Source organism: Apus apus, chromosome 20, assembly GCF_020740795.1.
Source record: "Apus apus isolate bApuApu2 chromosome 20, bApuApu2.pri.cur, whole genome shotgun sequence".
Classification (NCBI taxonomy): Eukaryota; Metazoa; Chordata; class Aves; order Apodiformes; family Apodidae; genus Apus; species Apus apus.
The window spans coordinates 2,944,320-2,962,525 of NC_067301.1; the positions used below are offsets into that span (position 1 = coordinate 2,944,320).

Consider the following 18,206-nt stretch of genomic DNA (forward strand, 5'->3'; position numbering starts at 1 on the left):
ACTCCTTGGGCTTGACAGGGATTCTCACTTGTACCATTCTAGCCTTTCCCCCCCCATGGCTGCTGCTAAAAGGATCTCCCCACCACACTCATTGAAGTGTGTTCTTGGAAAAAGCGACTGGCCAAGGCTTAAGGCAGAGAAGGCACTTCCATTTTGCCCATGGGACATTTGGGACTGAGCCCAGCAAAGATGAAGTGCCTTGTCATGACATCTTTATTACCATTCATCTCCCGCTGATAAGACCTAAGAGCAGGGGAGAAGGAAATAACATCTTCAGCCTCTTAAAATCCATCGTGGTGGGACAGGGGCCAGAGAGGTGTTCTCACAGCTCCAACGAGTAGCCTCCTGGTGGGGCTGTCCCTCTGCACTTCCCCTTCTCATCCTGTGCTTGGAAATGAATCTGGAAAGTTGAGCTAAGGTGCAGCTGAACCTCTCTCTCATATGTAGTCAAAAGGAAGATTCAAAGTGAGTGACAATCAGGTCCTGAACAGCAGCATTTGGTGGTGGGAGACATTCAGGGTGCCCTGCTGGCCACCAGCTCTCAGCCATGTTCCCCAAAAGCAAACTACTTAAAATGAAAGAAAGGAAGAAGAAGGAAAAAAAAAGCCTCGAGAATAGTCAACATTTATTAAAAGTGCAATAAAAATAAACAGTTCTCCTGTCCCTGCAACAAGGGACCAGAAAGACCAGCCAGGAAATACAGCCAAGGCACGTCATTGTGCTTTTGTTCAAACCTTTCTGCTCAACACTTGGAGCCAACACTCCAGGCACCACCACCCCAACCATGCAGCAAGTCCAACCCACCCCAGAGACCCAGGAAGACCCCAACATTGACCCCAGGTGGCTCTGGAGGTTCAGGCACTGGCACTCAGCCCCAGGGCTGCCCACAGAGCACACCTCCAGGCCCCGGAGGTGCTGCAGGAAGGGGTCTCTGGCAGGACTGCTCACAGGGCTGGCACAGTGGGAAGCACTGGCAGTGACAAGTCAGGACTTATCAACAGAGCTGGGAGGCTCCACTCAGTGACATGCTCATCTTTGTGGTGCAGGGCAAGTCACAAACTCCTACAACACTCCTACTCAGCAGATACAACACTTGCCTTGTCATATAGTTGCGGGGGGGTGGAGAACCCAAATACAAGAGGTCATGCAGCAAGGTAATGGCAGAGCTGCATCAAGCTTAGAGGGGCCCAGCCCAGGAGGTTCAGCTCAGATGAGCATCCCAGGCTGGTACCCACTGGAGGTGGCTAAAAGCACAGCACACAAAGCTGCTTTCCTGCTCTCCAGCACCCGTAGCTGGGTGGGATTTCCCTGAGCTCAACATGCAGACCCACACAAAGACAGAGATGCTGGCACCTCTGTCTCCATCCTGCTGGGAAAGCCTGGAGCAGAGCAGCAGGCAGACCCAGGCACACACACCCACGCTGTGCTGCAGCAGCAGGGGCTGCTCTGGGTGCTCCAGCAGCAGGGGCTGCTCTGGGTGCTCCAGCAGGGTTGCATAGACATCTAGAACTGGTACAGCCAAAGGGCAGTGGGAAGGAGAATCAACAGAGGAGCAGATACCCAGGTCCAGGCAGTGCTCTCTATTTCTCACCCTCACAGGCAGCAAGGTGACTCCAGGATTTAGGCTAAAAACACTTCTAGTTTAGAAATGACTGACCTAATGAAAACATTCAAGTGTACTAACCTTTTACTAATGCCCTAAGTGGACAACCCTGGGAAAGCTCCTAAGCAGGTAGTCATTTCTGTTCCTCTGAACGATTTGTGTGTAAAAAAAAATGAATCTTAAATTAAAAAAAAACAAGGAAGAAGAAAATTAGAACTGAGCCATGAAGCCCTAATGAATGTCCAGAGGCACTTCCACATAAATATCAACCTACTGAGACAGGGGAGAACAGGAGAAGAACCTTCTCATGACTAAGTTAGGTTGAGGCATGTCCTTCAGGTGCAGACTCTGCTTGCTTCTCATGGCCAGCTTCTGATTCCTCTCCGAATCCAAGGTGCTTGGGGAAGGCAAGATGGGCAACAAAACCAAACATTGTCCACGGCTGTAGGATGTGGGAAGGGTGGACATCAACACTGTAAAACCTGCATTCCAAAAGAAGAGGGATGGCTTGGTTTGTAACGGGGAGAAAAGTGCAGGGATAAGGTTCCAGAGCTGAGACTCCCTCCCACCCCCCAGTGTCTCTCCTGCCTGTTTGCACACAGAGCAGTTCCTCTCTGAGCCTGAGAACTTCCTGACAACCAGCCCAAAAAGTAGATCTCCCCCCACCCCTGTCCTGGTTTGAGCCCCACTGCTGGTCATGTTACAAAGGTGTTTTCCTGCTGAGACCTTCCTCCCCCTGGTCTCCCCCCAGCAGCTGGACACAGCCACATTTCTTCACCCCCAAAGCACAGCTGCCTTCCCTGGCACAGCCAGAGCCACCCAGCCCCCAGCTGAAGTAAAGGTGATGTAAACAGAGCGTGCTGACACTCTGGGATGATCCAGGGGAGCATTCCTACCTGAACAGCCTCCACACAGCTCACCTCCGGCTCCTTTATCGCCCCGTGTTACTCATCCCTGAAACCTTTGGGCTTTTGATGTTCAGGTTCTCGTAGACGGAAGCTGACTCATCCTCAGCCCTGGCAAGAAACGAAGCCTGGTTATTAACAGCCTCACTGCTCAAGATCTTTTCCCAGAGGCTGGTGGGAAGCAGGCAATGGCCCAGCCAAGCTCCCTTTTTCCCCTCCCCAGCCTTGTAGACAGGAGCACACCAGGTTTATCCCTTGTTCTCCGTTCTGTGTTGTCTCCCTCTGGCTGGGCTGGCCCTCCTGCATTCAAATCCAGCTTGGGGATGGGACCTTCAACCTCCCACCAGACCAGGTTGCTCCAAGCCCCATCCAACCTGGCCTTGAACACCTCCAGGGAGGCTGGGGTAGCACACACGCAGGACGAGCTGCTGCCACCACTGCTGACAGTGGGGTGGGATCACCTGCTCCTTTTTAGCCCTTCCCACAGGACAGCCAGGAACTGGTTTCAGGAATGGGGCAGGCTGGCAAGGGGTAAACACTGAGACTTTTGCTCAAGCTGTTCTTTCTGCTGTGACACAAGCTCTTAGCCCTGCAGAGGGACACTGAACTTACACAGACTGGGCCCGTGGTGAGGGGGGCTGCCCTTTGGCTCTGCCTTTTTCCATGGGAGGGTAACCAATATTCAGGTAGTCTCGCTCCTTCCTTTTACTCCTCTGAAAGAGAAAGCAGGGACAGTCAACCCCCACTCGAAGCAGACACACCAAAAAGCCTTACAAGATCCTGGCTGCCAGCACAGAACAGCGGCCATGGGTTTCTTTCCATGCGTTCAGGGCAGCAGTGGAGCTCCAGGGAGAAGGTGGAAGTTCACAGAATCACAGAATCTTAGGGGTTGGAAGGGACCTGGGAAGATCACCCAGTCCAACCCCCCTGCCAGAGCAGGGGCACCCAGAGCACATCACACAGGAACGTGTCCAGGTGGGTTTGAATGTCTCCTGTGAAGGAGACTCCACAGCCTCTCTGGGCAGCCTGTCCCAGGGCTCTGTCACCCTCACAGGAAAGAAGGTCTTCCTGATCTTTACGTGGAACCTCCTGTGCTCCAGTTTGCACCCACTGCCCCTTCTCCTATCACTGGACATCACTGAACAAAGCCTGGCTCTATCCTCCTGACACTCACCCTTTACATATTTGTAACCATGGATGAGGTTGCCCCTCAGTCTCCTCCAAGCTCAAGAGACCCAGCTCCCTCAGCCTTTCCTCATCAGGCAGATGTTCCACTCCCTTCATCATCTCTGTGGCTCTGCCCTGGACTCTTTCAAGCAGCTCCCTGCCCTTCTTGAACTGAGAGGCCCAGAACTGGACACAATATTCCAGATCTGGCCTCACCAAGGCAGAATAGAGGGGGAGGAGAACCACTACTAACCACCCCCTTTCTAACCCACCCCAGGGTGCCATTGGCCTTCTTGGCCACAAGCACACATTGCTGGCTCATGGTCATCCTCCTCTTCTGCCCCTTGCTTTTCCAACCAAGCCCAAGGGGACTCACCTGCTCTTCTTCCAGCCTCTTCTGCTCAGCCTCGATGTACTGCTGAACAGCCATGTACACAAACTTGTACTGTGCCTCTGTCTGCACCATGCCCGAGCGCTGCCTGCGCACCATCTGGATGGTCTTGGGGATGTCAATGTCACAGTCCAAACCTGCTCCAGAGCGAGAGGTTTAGGGAGGGGGAATTCAGTTGAGAAACTGTTTTATCAAGGCGACGTCGAAAGCTTCAGCCTCTGGCTGAACAACACAGTGTCAGCAAAGCCCTGGGATGTTGTGAAAGGCTTTGGTGCGTCTCTGTGCGCAGGAGATTTTGAAAGGTTATTATTTCCTTAATTTCTTTTGACTGGAAATGGCTGAGGGAGGGCTGGCTTGCTTGGAGCAAGGGATGGGGGGGACTAGGTCTGTTCTGTAGCAACTTCCTACAGGTCCAGACTTACCACCCTTGCCTGGTTTAGGAGGTAGATGCAACCATTGCTGAAGAGGGTCCACCTGCCAGAGCAGACCCAGAGATAACCACAGAATTCTGGAATTTCAGGTAAGGGTCACAGCCCTTCTACACAGAAGAGTCTGGGGGACTTCTTTCCAGAAGGGCTACTGGACTGGCACTCTTACTGAACCTGTTTTTCTCCCCAACCTCAATAAAAGAAGGTGCTCCAGGAGACCTTAAAATCCTGGCCCCAAAGAGAAGACCCTGCTGGGCTGCTGAAAACCTCTCCCTTACTAGGGGGCTGTCTCCAGGTGCACTCCAACTTGGGGAGGGTTCACATCTTGTGACAATCAAGCTCCACTTCTTGGCCCACAGAGGAAGAGGGAGCTGGGCAGAGCACAAAAGCCCTTCTCCCCCTGCATCCAGGGGTCACTGCTTCCATGGACAAGCCAAACCCACTGCTTGGAGATCACATCCCCACCACTTGCACAAGAGCAGGGTTATCCCAGAGCAAGGCAAGAGGTGAAAGCCACCAGGCAGACAGTGAGACATACCTTGCCTGTGGATAATATCCACCAGGATGTCTATCACTATGATGGTGCCTGTGCGTCCTATTCCAGCACTGGAAAGGGAAAAATTAAAACAAACAGATAAGTGCAGGAGGAAACAGAGTTAGCCAGCCCAGCTCCACCTCTCATCTGCCAGCCTGGTCCATCTTGGGCAAGTTTGGAACGACTGCTATTAGCCAAGGACATGCCCCTCCTTGCCCTTAGACATTAGGAGGGAATTCTTCACTATGAGGGTGGTGAGACACTGGAACAGGTTGCCCAAGGAAGCTGTGGAGGCTCCATCCCTGGAAGTGTTCTATGAAATGCTGACCTTGAGGAGATCAGAACCTACCAGGCTGCATCAGAGCTACCAGCTCCCCCCCAGGCCTGCTCATCCCTGGGAAGCTCTGGAGACAGGCTGCATTTTCCCATCTGGATCCTTACACCCCCCTCGCCCACCAGCAGCTCACAAGTGGGACGAAAAAAGAAGAGCCCCACATTTTTATCACCCATCCCCACTGCAGGGGTTGGTGGTGGTGGGGGGGGGGATGTCCCCTGTGACACCAGCTCCTACCTGCAGTGCACCACGATGGGCCCCGTGCCTGGAATGCTTCGCTGAGCCCGATTCACTTGGTCCAGAAAGCTGAGAACCCCCCCGGGTTCGTTGGGCACCCCGTGGTCTGGCCAGCTAAAATACTGGTAGTGCTTCACCAGCCTTGGGTGCTCGTCCTGCAGGGAGCAGAGACCCAGCACCCCTCAGCAACACCCTGCCAGGCACCTGCACCTTCCTTGAGTTTGACCAAACCTGGGGCAAAGGGGCCCAGAACTTCAGCAGTGGGGCCACTCAATTAATTCTTTATATAGATAATATATACATAATATATAGTTAATTATAAATATGTAACAGTTTAGTATATATTTATATATAAGCTGATCAATTCTATATATGTAAAGGTTAAGTGTATATATATATAGAAGTTATTTTAAATCAATTCATATATAGGTTAAAAAATAGATATAAAAGCTATATTAACTTTATAAACATATATACAGGTTAAGTGTATATACATATAGAAGTTATTTTAAGTCAATTCTATATAGGTTAAAAAAAATACATAAAGTTATATTAACTTCATATTCATATACCCAGGTTAAGTGTGTATAAATATAGAAGTTATTTTAAGTCAATTCTATATATAGGTTAAAAAAAATACATAAAATTATATTAACTTCATATTCATATACCCAGGTTAAGTGTGTATAAATATAGAAGTTATTTTAAGTCAATTCTGTATATAGGTTAAAAAAAATACATAAAGTTATAATAACTTTATATACATATATCCAGGTTTAGTGTGTATACATATAGAAGTTATTTTAAGTCAATTCTATATATAGATTCAATATATATATAAAAGTTATATTAACTTTATATACATATATATGGATGCACAATAGGCCCACTGTGATAAGTACTGGGCCACATTAAGTTAATTATATGTATTTGTAAATGAAGTTAATTTTACATAGAATCACAGAATGGTGAAAGTTGGAAGGGACCTGGAAGATCCTCAGGTTCCAACCTCCCTGCTGTGAGAGCAGGGACACCACCCAACCAGACCAGGTGTGTGTGTGTATATGTGTGTGTGTGTATATGTGTGTATATGTGTGTGTGTGTGTGTGTGTGTATGTATATATATTCTATGTGTGTGTGTGTATGTATATATATATATATAAAAAGATCATTAATGCTTTATATTTATATAGAATTTAATTTTATATCTATTAAAAAGTTATAATACATTTATTTTATATACATAAAGGCCCCACTGCTTAAGCTCTGGGCTACTTTGCCCCAGCTCTGACACCCGCTGTTACAGATTAAGTGTATCGCTCTATGTAAAACACAGAACGAGACATAAAACAGAGTATGACAGAGGAAACACCTGCCCCCAAACCAGAGAATGACCCCTCAGACGCAGAGGAGCCCAGCCCAGGCAGCCCCAGCAGCTCACCTGGCCAGCCCGCAGCACCTCCAGCTCCCGCAGGTAGTAGCCCTGGGCCTCGCGCTCGCCGCCGTTCCGCACCCGGATCCCGCCGTACTCCCGGCTGCAGCCCTTGTCCGGCCAGTACCTGAAGCACTTGTTCTGCAGAGACACCCCAGGGTGGCTCCTGAGGGGAGGTGAAAGCCCCTGGCCCCTCGCCCGGGGGTGCTGCGGTGGTTGGCAGCCCCGCGCAGAGGTGGGAAGGGGAGAGGAGACGTGGGGAGCTCCCGCCCGCCCGGGGATCTAGCGGGAAGGGTCATTCCTCCACCAGGGATGGGATCCCTTGGGGAATCCCCCTCCTCAGCCAGGCGCTCCTTTGCCAAAGGCAGGGTCTTGACATGCAGCACTCGAGCTTGGTGCTCTGGTCTTTGCCTCACTCTCGAGCCCAGTCTCCATCCCCAGGAGCTGCCCAGCCCGCCTGCACCCTCCTGTCCTCCTGCCAACACAGAAGGCAGCTGGAGAGCAGAGCTGTCCACCCCACTGCTGCACCAGGCACAGCCTCCCCCCATCAGCCCAACTCCTGGTGCCAACCATCATTAGCTCCCCTTTTTCCTAGGGCAGGTATTTCACCCTGTTCCTGGGCTCCTGCCCACTCACTCCCAGCGAAAGGTGGACAGGTGGGACCCAGACAGGCTGCAGAACCACTTTTGTCCCTCTCACACTCAGCTTGCAATGCCTCCCCCCCAAACACTCTCCAGCTTGGCTGTGGCACACACACTGCTTCTCTGTCACCTGCCATCCCACAGAGCCTTGAACTAAGTCATAGGAGGGGCACCCCCTCAGCATTGCTGGGGCTGGGGGCACTGGTGGAGCTGCGGGCACTGGTGGGGCAGAGCAAAGCAGAACGTTTCTTTCATCACGATGAGATGAAGCAGCATTACAAGGCAGAGGAGAAATGAAACCTAAGCAGAGACAGCATCACGAAACACAACCAGCAGCAGGTAACTTCCAGGTGTGGGGGCAGCTCCTGCAAGTGCTCACCCTGCCCCGCTCCACCTCCTTGGTTGTCATGACAATGACATGGCTGTTCTCTTGATAAACCATGGCCCAGAAGTCATTCACCGTGGTCTGCAGGCAGCCCTGGGTGGCGATGTAGACCTTGCAGTGCTCCGAGCTCCTTCCGTCTTCTGGGATGCTCTGAGGGTGAGAAAAAGCCAGTGAGACTGGAGTAAGGAACTGAGAGTTGCTTTAAGGCACCTTTAGCAGCAAAGTCATAGAATCATGGAATAATTCTGGCTGGAAAAGGCCTTGAAGATCATCAAGTTGGCAGACCTTGCCACGCTGGGTTTCTGAGCTGATTTTGCTTTATTCATCAGACCCGTGGACATGAACCTCTCTCACCACGAGCTCCAACAGTCGCCAGCAAAATGGTCTGGCTGCCTCCAGGGACCTTTATGCTGCTGTAAGGCACGTAACTGCCCCACAGCCTCCTGCCAGCAGGCAGCTGCAGAAGCTGCAGGTGGACATGGCTGGGATGAAGCCACCTTGAAGGTTTCTCAAAGGCTGGTGCTTAAGTGCCAGAGCAGCACTGCTGGAAATGCAGCTTCAAGCAGCTCTTAGACTACATATGACAACTATGATTTGACCTCTGAGATAATGGTCAATGATAGAGACTCTGAGTCAGTCCCCTAGGACCTTCTGAACTGGGAAGGAAAGGTTGGGATTGAGATAAACTCTTAGATAGGGGGAAACAGGACGAGTTAGAATGAGGAGATCCTTTGGGATACAGTAGAAAAATCCAGTGTTTGGCCTGGAGCCAGTGAAAGATACTGGTCCTGACAGGCCATTCTCTCAAGACATAAACCAGACCCCCCACCCACCCACCAGGAACACGGCAGCAGGGTGGGAACAGCCCCCACGTGGCACCTTCCCCCCCCCTCCCAAGTACCTTGATATAGTTGGCATTGATGTAGTCTGACCCAGGTACGCTCTCGTCCACGTCCCGGAGTGCCACCCGTGTGGTATCAACTGAGGGAGAAGACAGCCCAGAATGAGGAGAGGAGCCCCTCAGGAGCACGGGTGGGCTCTACTGCAGGGCACAGTGGCTGCCACAAGGCCCTTGCTGTGAAGCCACCCAGGCAGCTGCTGCAGAAGGTGGTGTAAAACGCTCCCCTCATGACAGCAGCAGCCCACACTACCTGTCCCACAGCTATGTGGCCAAGCTAGCAACACAGGATGGCTAGCAGTGATAGGCAGTGTTGCAGGTTCTCCTCAGCTCAAGTTCCCTTGGGAGGCTCTGGCTCCCTATGACTTTTGAGCTACACTGGAGATCTGCACCACATTTGGACTCTCAGCACAAAGAGGAGAGCGATTCACCGCTTGTTTCCCACGCAGAAGGGAAGAACCAGGTTAGAGAGGGGATGGAGAAGGCCATGAACTAGCTGGACCACTTCCCTGCAGACCTCTTCCCAACTCGACTAGGATCAGAAGGCTCTGCAGGGTTAACTGGCCCCGGAGAAGGCTGCAGAATTGTGGTGTAAATAACAAAACCCAGCCAGTACTCAGGGTCTCCTTACAGGGAAGAATGTTCTTGTAGCGATTCTTCGCCTTATTCTCTGGTCGTTGTCCCTCCTTCCTGGGGTAGAGGAGCTTGCACTCCTGCTGCTGCAACATCTGTGGAGCAGAGTACACAAGAACAAACTGTTCTGGGCAGATAAGGAGGGTTGGAGGCAAAGGAAGGGCTCTTCTGACAAGCCCCTTGGCTTCCTACTGCTGAGAAGAGCAGAGGGAGTGCCGGCAGGAAGGGAAAGGGAGCCAAGAAGCAGCTTGATGAGAGAGTTAATGGGGGAGGAGGCAGAAATCCCTGCAGGGAACAAGAGGTAGGCAGTTCTAGGATGAGGAAGGAGAAACTGCCTCAGACATGAGGAAAAGCAATGAGAAAAAGGGCCAGGAAGCAGCTCAGCTGAACACCAAAAACAAGGAAAGAAGCAAGAGTGTTGAAGAGGTCCCTGGAGCTGGAAAACCACAACACTCCCATGCAAATATGATTCTTTTCACCCACAGGTACAAGTAGGACAGAGCACAGGAGCATCCTGTACCTCAAACTCTTCCCAGAACCCTTGCTTGGCCTTCTCACTGTGATCTGCCATTTTGTTCAGCTCCTTCACTCTGTTCTCAATGTTGGCTGCGTTGATGCGGGTGGCATTGAAGGGCTGGAAGACAGATGAAACACAAACCACTTTCAGTAACAGACAGACAGAGAATGTTCTCCTTGAATAAACAGTTCCCAAATCCCTAAGGGTACTGCCAGGAGTTGGGTTCATTCCTGAGGCCTTGATTGTGGGGCCAGGGACCTCTGTGGCAAGCGTGACCCTGGACAAGCATGCCAAGTAGCCAGGGGGTTGTTTTGGGGCCATAGAGCTCTCCAAGAGCAGAGGCAGATCTGTGCACAGAACCAACAAACACGTGCCCAAGCAGCTCTGACCTGCTTCAGATGAACCACAGCTCCAGATTTCTCCACCATGGGGTTCTTCTTATAGTGCTCCACCAGGTCTGTGAGGGTGTCAAACCTCTCTCCTCCCCCCACGTCATACTTCCCGTCGGGCTGTGGGAGAAGATGACAAAACCACAGTGAGACCTGGACACAAGGGCTCCCAGCTGGGCCCCCCACCCAGCACCCACGGCAGGGTGAGCAAGGATGGTACCTTCCCCACCTGGTAGTGGATCATCACGTGGGTCACGTGCGGTTTCCGATCCCCAGTCTCCATCTTATCCTCATTTGTCAGCACTGACAAGACAAAGTCTCCTGGTTTGCTCTGGCTCTCTCTCACCAGAAAGCTCCCGGGCTTGCCCTTCTCTGTCAGGAGCTTCTCTGCCTCCTTGCCAGTGAGGTGCCCGTGGTACCACCTTGGGGAGCAGGAGGAGAGCAAGGTCAGCTCAGAAAGGCACAGAGGGACACGAGCCACACTTGCTGCTGGGATGGTGTTCACGGGAAACCCATTTCTAGGCTCCCAACCCAACTTCTTCACCCGCTGGCGTGACACCAGCTTGAGTTATTTTAGAAACAGGCCCCAGTGACTTTCCTCCAGCACTTGGCAATGTCACATCAATACCTTGGCCTGGGGCTGGCAGCGTCAGGACTTGGCTCAGTCCTCCAGCCACATGTGAAATGGCATCAGAGCACTGAGCTGCCACGTGATGGGTGACAAGAACTGTCATCTAGGGCCAGGGCTCTGACGAAGCTGTAAGAGACACGACTCTGGCAGCTCTTACTTGAAGATAGCTGTGTTTTCCTTCATCTTTTCATATTTAAAGGAAAAAACCTCTTGGAGCCAGCAGGCTACAGTCGGACAGTATCAGACATGAGCATGGACAACCCTGACCAGGAACAAGATGCTTTGACACAGTTCAGGAGAATTTTCAGAAAGGTCCTCCCAGCTCTCAAACCCTCACTCAGGTCTGGCTGTGGGAGAACAGAAGCACCTGGAGGGGCAAAATCAGGGTCCTCACTGTGCCCAGGGGGCTTCTCCCTCTTCAGCCCTGCTCACAGCCACGTCCCTGGCCAGGGATCACCACCACACGTGGAGGGTTGTGTTCAGCTCTTCCCAAGCCCTGCTGGGTGGCCACGAGATGCCCCAGCTCTCTCTCTGTGCATGTGCCCCTGTTTCTCCATCTAATCTCTCTTCGTCCTTTCTCTGGCCCTGCTGACACACTTGCACTGCAGTCCCAAGGAAATGCAGGTTCTCATTGAACCCACCTGGTCAGAAGCCTGTAGCAACCTTGCCACCACACCTTGGGCTCAAGCACCCAATAACCTGCCCAACCATGGGCACAGCCTCCAAATGCTGGGCACTGTGGCTGGCAGCTCACCTGGCTTTGGGCTACATCAGCTCAGCAAACATCTCACCTCTCAGAGCAGCCACCTGGGGCACAGCACCCTGCTCCAGCCCTCCACAGAGACAAGGAGCAGGCTGGAGGGAAGCAGAGTTTCTTTTTTTTTTTGCCTCAGAGCCTCCAAACCCCCACCCTCCATCAACGCCCAGCAGTGGCTCTGGGGAGAGGCCACAGGTCCCACTTTGAAGAGGACGCTGGCTCCTGGCCTGCCAGCCAAGCTGCCAGGAATGCAGAGAGGCTCAAAATAACCTTGCAGGGGCAATGCAACAGCATCACGTCACGTCTCAGCAACTTGGGCCTGGAGGACAAAGTTTACAGGAGAGGAGTTGGTGATGCTGAGTCCCGACTCAGCACGATCTTCAGGCCCAGACCTTGCAAACACTGCTCCCCCCACACACCCTGCTGCCTTCTGCCACCATCAGCATTTCATAGAATTAGAGGACTTGGACCCTTTTTCCTCCCTTCTCCCTGATACCACCAGATGTGTGGTCTGGAGCTGAGACCTTTATGGAGTTTCCTTGCCAAGCCCGACTTTCCTTGGCGGGACAGGAGGGGGAAACCCAGCTGAAGGGGCTTCCCATGTTTCCAGAGCTTCTGCTTAATGCTACCCTGCAATCTGGAACGAGCAAAGAAACCTCCCTGGCAACAAGGGAGCACATGGGCTGGAGGGACTTCCCAGCTGGCTCACGAGGGGAGAGTCTCTGCTCCATTTCAGGAACTGAGACCAGTCACAGCTTCACCTGACCCTCTCAAGTTAATGATGGACCCGCTTGGGCATCGCCTGGCAAAGCCTCCCCCTTTGCAGCCCTCTGTGGCAGCTGCTGCATCTGAGCCTGGGGAAACAGGAGGGGGGAAGAACAGGAAAAAGGGGGTCACTGGAGTGTCACAACCAAAGGGGAGGAAAGCAAGTCACTAACTGGTTGTGGAAACATCCTGAAGTAGCCCAGGGCAAGCAGCTCCTCCCAGCAAGTCAGCCATCCCCACCCTTGCAACTGGGATGGACAGAGGTTATGGACTGGGACGGGGTGGGAGAAGACTTCTGTCAGGGCAGCTCTACCCACTGTTCTGCAGGCAGACACAAGTCACTTCCAGGTGTTTTAATTCTTTTAAAACCAAAGCTAGGATTCACCTGCAGGACCCTTTGGGATGGACTCACACTGCTCATGTTGGACAGGGCTCTGAGAAACCTGATGGAGTTGAAGATGTCCCTGCTCACTGCAGGGGGATGGGACTAGATGGCCTTTAATGTCCCTTCCAACTCAAACTCTTCATGATTCTTCATTCCCAGTTGTCTAAAATCTAGAGAAACCTTGTCAGCACATGCTGACACTGAGCAAGTGTCAGCTTCTGGGCCCTGCTGATGCACCTCACCAGCTTCTGGCCATGGCTGCACCTAGAGCACTGAGGGAACCATATCCTAGACACAAAAATCACAGCATCATTTTGATTGGCAAAGACCTTCAAGATCATCAAGTCCAACTGGCAACTGTGCAGCTAAGGCTAAATCACACCCAGACACTGCGTGTCGGGCTCCTTTCCAAAGCCAGGCCAGGTGCAGCTGTAGGACCTGAGCCACCTGAGAAGACAGCATCACCAGGCAGCAGGAGAGCTGTGAGAGAGCATGGCTTACCTCTCCGAGGTGGGGTCCTGGCAGTTGAGAGGGTACTTGAGCTCGATGACATTGCTGTTCTTCTCCCGCAGCAGCCCGTGCTGCTCGGTGTAGTACTGCACCAGCTCTGCAAGGGTGGCAAACTTCTCCCCCCCATAGAGGTCATAGTAGTCCCCTGTGTTCTGGATCTTGATGTGTGTCACCTCGTCGTTTCTTCTGAGAAAGGAAGGCAAACCAGACTGTAGGCACGAGAGGATGGAAAGGCAGGCCTGGGCTTCAGGGCCATCAGCTCCTCAGGCTGCACCACGCGGATCCACCCACGTTGGCCACGCTCCCACAGCAGGAGAAGGGATGGATGCTCCTTGGCCAAGGTTACTCAGCCAAGGACTGATTCTGCACCTTGCAGGCTCTCAGCCTTTCTGCTTCCCAGGTGATCTCACGCAGAGGAGGTGAATAATTCCTCCTCCACCAAAAGCTACATGGGGCTGTGCACGAGGTTAAAGGAAGAGCTGGGACACGGGGGATCTCAGGAGTGGGACTGACCCCATTTCTGCAGCAGGGCACAGCACCACAGCACTGCAGTGAAAGACCCAGCATCTGGATGGTGCTGGACATCCAGCCCCAGCTCCAAAAAAACATCTCCTGCTCAGTTTTCCTGGGCTGTAGGTACTGCCTGCCTCAGAGCCTGGACCCTACCTCTTGATTTCAGAGAGAGATGAAGATCTGGCCCTCAACCCCCAGGCTCCATCTGCCTCAGGGGATGCTGTGGTTCTTCCCAAAACCCTTCCCTGACAGACAGCCATACCCACAGTCACTCCATCCCAGTTGCTAAAGAGGACTTTGTCAATGTAGTGTCAGCAATTCTTTGTGCTCACACAGCCCTTCTTGGATGTTTTGCCTGGCATGGAGGTGATGCCCAGTCACTGCCAGCTCCATGTCAGCAGCCAGCTGAGTGTGAACAGAGACAGCACCCACAGCATCCCCATCATCCCACATTAACAGCAGAACAAAACCAGCAAAAGACTGACAAACAGGCCTGAGGTGTGAAATTCTGCATCTGGATCCTGAACAGACCTCGACAACAAGGCCTTGGAGACAGCACCCAACATGCTGAGTGGCACTCCTGGGTGTCTGGAGACCCAGAGTTAACTCTTCCTGCCACATCTGGTAAGTACAGCTCTGACCCAGCCTGGCATGCCAGCTCCAGCTGTCCCGTGGGCAGAGACTTCAAAGTCTGGCAGCCTGGGCTGGGAGCAGACCTCATTAGATGGAAATGAAAGCTGGCTGTGAAATTCCAAGCCCAGGCAGCACTGGGATGACAATGCCTCCTCTCCAAGAGGAGCTGGCACACCGAGTGCTCCGGCCATCCCGGCCAGCAGCTGGACACCAAGAGCCTTTGTGCAGCACAGAAGGCAGCAGAAGAGAAACTGTGTTTCTGCCACTTGGCCCGAGGCTCCAAAGCTCCTTCCCCACATCCCAACCCCATCACAGACCTACAAAGGCTCAGTTCACAGCCCCGCCTCCCCACCCCCACGGCCTCTGAGCACTTTGGGGATGAAAAGCAGAGAGATAACCAGGGTCCTTTATCCCATGAGCCCTCAAGGTCATGCGAAACACAAAGGGCATTGATCCATCCCCATTTCCTTCCCATTTTCTTCCCTCATGCGGCTCCAAACCAGGCAGCAGAACTGGAGGGCAGCACCCAGTACAGGCTGCCCTCCACACACTGGCTGCTGAAATAAAGCACAAAGGAGATCCCCAGAGCACCCAGCTCAGACAGACACCGAGTTTCATAGCAGATGCCACGATTTTGGCAGCTTCAGAGCCAGCAGTCAGACAAGAGAGAGGTGCCCCCATCCCGAGCTGAGTTTCTGTACATCATCAGCACAACTCCTCAGCTAGACACCCCTCTTGATCCAAAATATTCCAACCTGTCAAACCACAGTGCAGTGACCACCAGGGCAGATCCAGGTTGCTCTTTTTCACAAAAGAGCAGATTCAATAAGAGAGGGACTCGCAGAAGCCCCAAACAGACCCTTTTTTGTCGCTGAAGGCAGAAGAGCCCCTTTAAATGTCAGAAATACATTGGGCTGTTGCATCCCCAAAAGTCTTTTTTTTGATCATGTGCTTTTCCTGCCTGCGTCAGAGAAAGCCCAGAACTTCACAGCATGCATGTGTGACCCCCCCCCTGACAAGCTGCAAAAAGCAACCCAAAAAACCCCCCAAAGGCTCTCTATGGAAAAACAAGAAGAACCTCCCCTAGGGTTTAGAAGCCTGGTTGAAAGTTTGCTTTCAATTAAATGCTACTTTGGGCTCTCAGAGAAAACTCAATATCCACCAACACAGCAGAACAGAAGCAAGTGACGTTTGCATGCAATTGCAAACATACAGTTCTAGAGATGAGCTTCAAATCCTCATTCCCAGTCCCTAAGATGGCTCTTAACTGTCCTGGCACTTGCACTGCTGCCATGGCCACAAGCCAAGCACCACTTAGGGAAACTTTCAACATGCCTTTTCCTTTTGCTCAAGCCATTTCCCCAGACCTGGCCAAACCTATAAGATGCTGTTCACTTTCTTCAGAAGCCATTTGAAGTACTTGCTCTTCTGCAAACATGCTCTGGTAGAGCCAGGAAGCACTGAAGGCTGGAAACAGGGGGCTTTTCCTGCACGGCCTCCTGGATTTCTCCCCTAACAACCCTCACTTTCAAAAGGAGGTCTGTTGAGTTAAAAAATGTGGTTAAAACTGGGAAGGCTTGATATTAAAAGCAAACCCAGGAGCAGGTCCCTCTAGGAAATAGCTGTGACACAGCACCCAGGAAGAGCAAGGATAGTTTTTGCAAGAGGCACTCATCAGAAGGCAGCAAACAAACTCCACTTGCATCCTCCCAAACCCCCTTGCTAGATAGCAGCTGATTCTGCTCCCACCATCCCAGCTTCCACAGCTCTCCTGCCAGCCCAGCTCCAGCTCACAGCCCATTCCAGGCTCAGGAGCTGAGGCATTCTTCCAAGCATTCCCATGCAGGGCAGGTTTTGGGAGGCACTCACTCCAAAGCGAGGATGAAGTGCTGGGGTCCATCCCCTTTGCAAACACTGGCAACCCAGCTCCTGCAGGATCCAAGCCCTGCCATGAGGACCACCACCCACACCAAGTGACCCAGTGGTGCAGAGCTCTGGCTGGGCTGAGGAAACACCACAACACCTGCAGAGAGCAACACTCCAGCAACTGCAGGGAGCCAAAAGGCAGTGGCTTTTACTACAGCTTTACTCAGAACGACTCCCCGGCACCCTAACACTTCAGCTGAAGTTGCCAGCCCACGTTCCTCCCTGGGGATGTGCTCCACAAATTTGCTGAAGCATCTAAAGAAGAAGAAGAGTCAAATCAGTCCAAATTCAGGACCTGGCACTGATACACCACCAGGACACTGAACAAAGACCTCTCAGAAACAGCCCTCCTGGCACCCGATGGCAGCAGGTGTGTCTGGTCCTCCAGGTGGAACAAGCTCTTCAACTTCACTGCAGAGACATTCCAAGAAGGAGCACGTTTCAGAAGAGGAAAGGCTGATGAAAGGAGCCAGGTCTGGCCAATGACAAGTTGCCAGCACTTTGAACTCTGAGCTGAGGCCTTTTTGAAGAGTTTTTCCTATTATTTTAAAACCAGGACCAACATAATCCCTTCAATTAACCACATCATGTCCTCTCCACGTGGTTGCCTCTTAGGAGCTGCAAAACAAACCAAGACCCTGTGAAGATTTGTTGCTGCAATGGGAAAGGTTGGAAGAACACACGGAGGTCAAAAAAGGGAAAGCAGCCACAGAGCTTCATGGAAACCTTCTCATCACTTCTGCAATATCATTTCCTAGCCTCTCTTCAGGGACACAGGGCTGGATACACAGCAGCACGTGGTCACTTGGTGTGTGGTCTGGGCAGCCAAAGCTCCAGTGCCTGCTTCCTTTTCAGCCCACATCCTCTCTGCCATTCAAAGGAGCTGCATTTCCCCTCGCTGGCTTTCAAAACCCCTTGAAGAAGCTTGAAGGAGGGTTGAAAGAAGGAGGAAGAGGTTCTGAGTGTTTTCCTAAAGGGATTTTTTTCCTACCCAAACTTCTATTTCAGGGATATTTTTGAAGGGACTTGTATCGTTCCTTTTGAAAACCTTTTACTTCTCAGAGAGGACAAAAAAATAGACAGACCTGTCCAGTTTAGAGGTAATAAATAAGCTCTCTCAAGATACAATGGTAGGTGAGAATAACAGCACATTGCTGCTGCATCTTTGTGTGTGTGTAATGTAAGAGGGAAGGGGGGAAAACCACAGGGAGAAGACAGCCACCCAAGTTCTCAGCTCTCACAGCACATAAAGCTACTTGTTTTATAATCTATTAGGTCTTGCAGCTCTAGTTCTCAGGAGTATTTATGGCAACGTTTTGGGGCCATCAGCAGTGGAAAAAGAGCACTTGTCTCAGCTGCAGCACGAGCAACACTGGTCTGCCAAACCAGGGACCACGTCCAAGCAAATCCTCCGTGCCTGAGACTACAGGACAAGCCTTGCTTCAGGTCATGACATGGAACCGGGATGAGCTAGGAAGGAGGGAGGGCTTGCAGCTCAAAGTAGCCAACAAAAGAATTATTATTTCCTTCTCTTCCATGCCCCAAAGCTCACCACGTTGCCTCCGAGGTGGGTCACGTCTAACGCGCTTTC

At 52.0% G+C, this 18,206-nt stretch overlaps 1 protein-coding gene across 1 annotated transcript in view; it reads right to left on the bottom strand.

The window, feature by feature from the left end:
• Positions 1-606: 606 nt before the first annotated feature.
• Positions 607-18,206, bottom strand: part of LOC127392991 (tyrosine-protein phosphatase non-receptor type 11-like) — a 40,878-nt gene continuing 23,278 nt past the window's right edge. Inside the window, exons 3-16 of the mRNA XM_051637571.1 lie at positions 13,535-13,729; positions 10,725-10,917; positions 10,496-10,615; positions 10,110-10,223; positions 9,588-9,684; positions 8,960-9,039; positions 8,053-8,208; positions 7,042-7,173; positions 5,601-5,755; positions 5,033-5,100; positions 4,052-4,203; positions 3,121-3,221; positions 2,500-2,619; positions 607-2,085 (exon numbers count right to left, since the gene is read on the bottom strand). Of these exons, the coding sequence (XP_051493531.1) occupies positions 2,535-2,619; positions 3,121-3,221; positions 4,052-4,203; positions 5,033-5,100; positions 5,601-5,755; positions 7,042-7,173; positions 8,053-8,208; positions 8,960-9,039; positions 9,588-9,684; positions 10,110-10,223; positions 10,496-10,615; positions 10,725-10,917; positions 13,535-13,729 (1,648 nt within the window). The 3' untranslated portion in view covers positions 607-2,085; positions 2,500-2,534. The remainder of the gene's footprint in view (positions 2,086-2,499; positions 2,620-3,120; positions 3,222-4,051; positions 4,204-5,032; positions 5,101-5,600; positions 5,756-7,041; positions 7,174-8,052; positions 8,209-8,959; positions 9,040-9,587; positions 9,685-10,109; positions 10,224-10,495; positions 10,616-10,724; positions 10,918-13,534; positions 13,730-18,206) is intronic.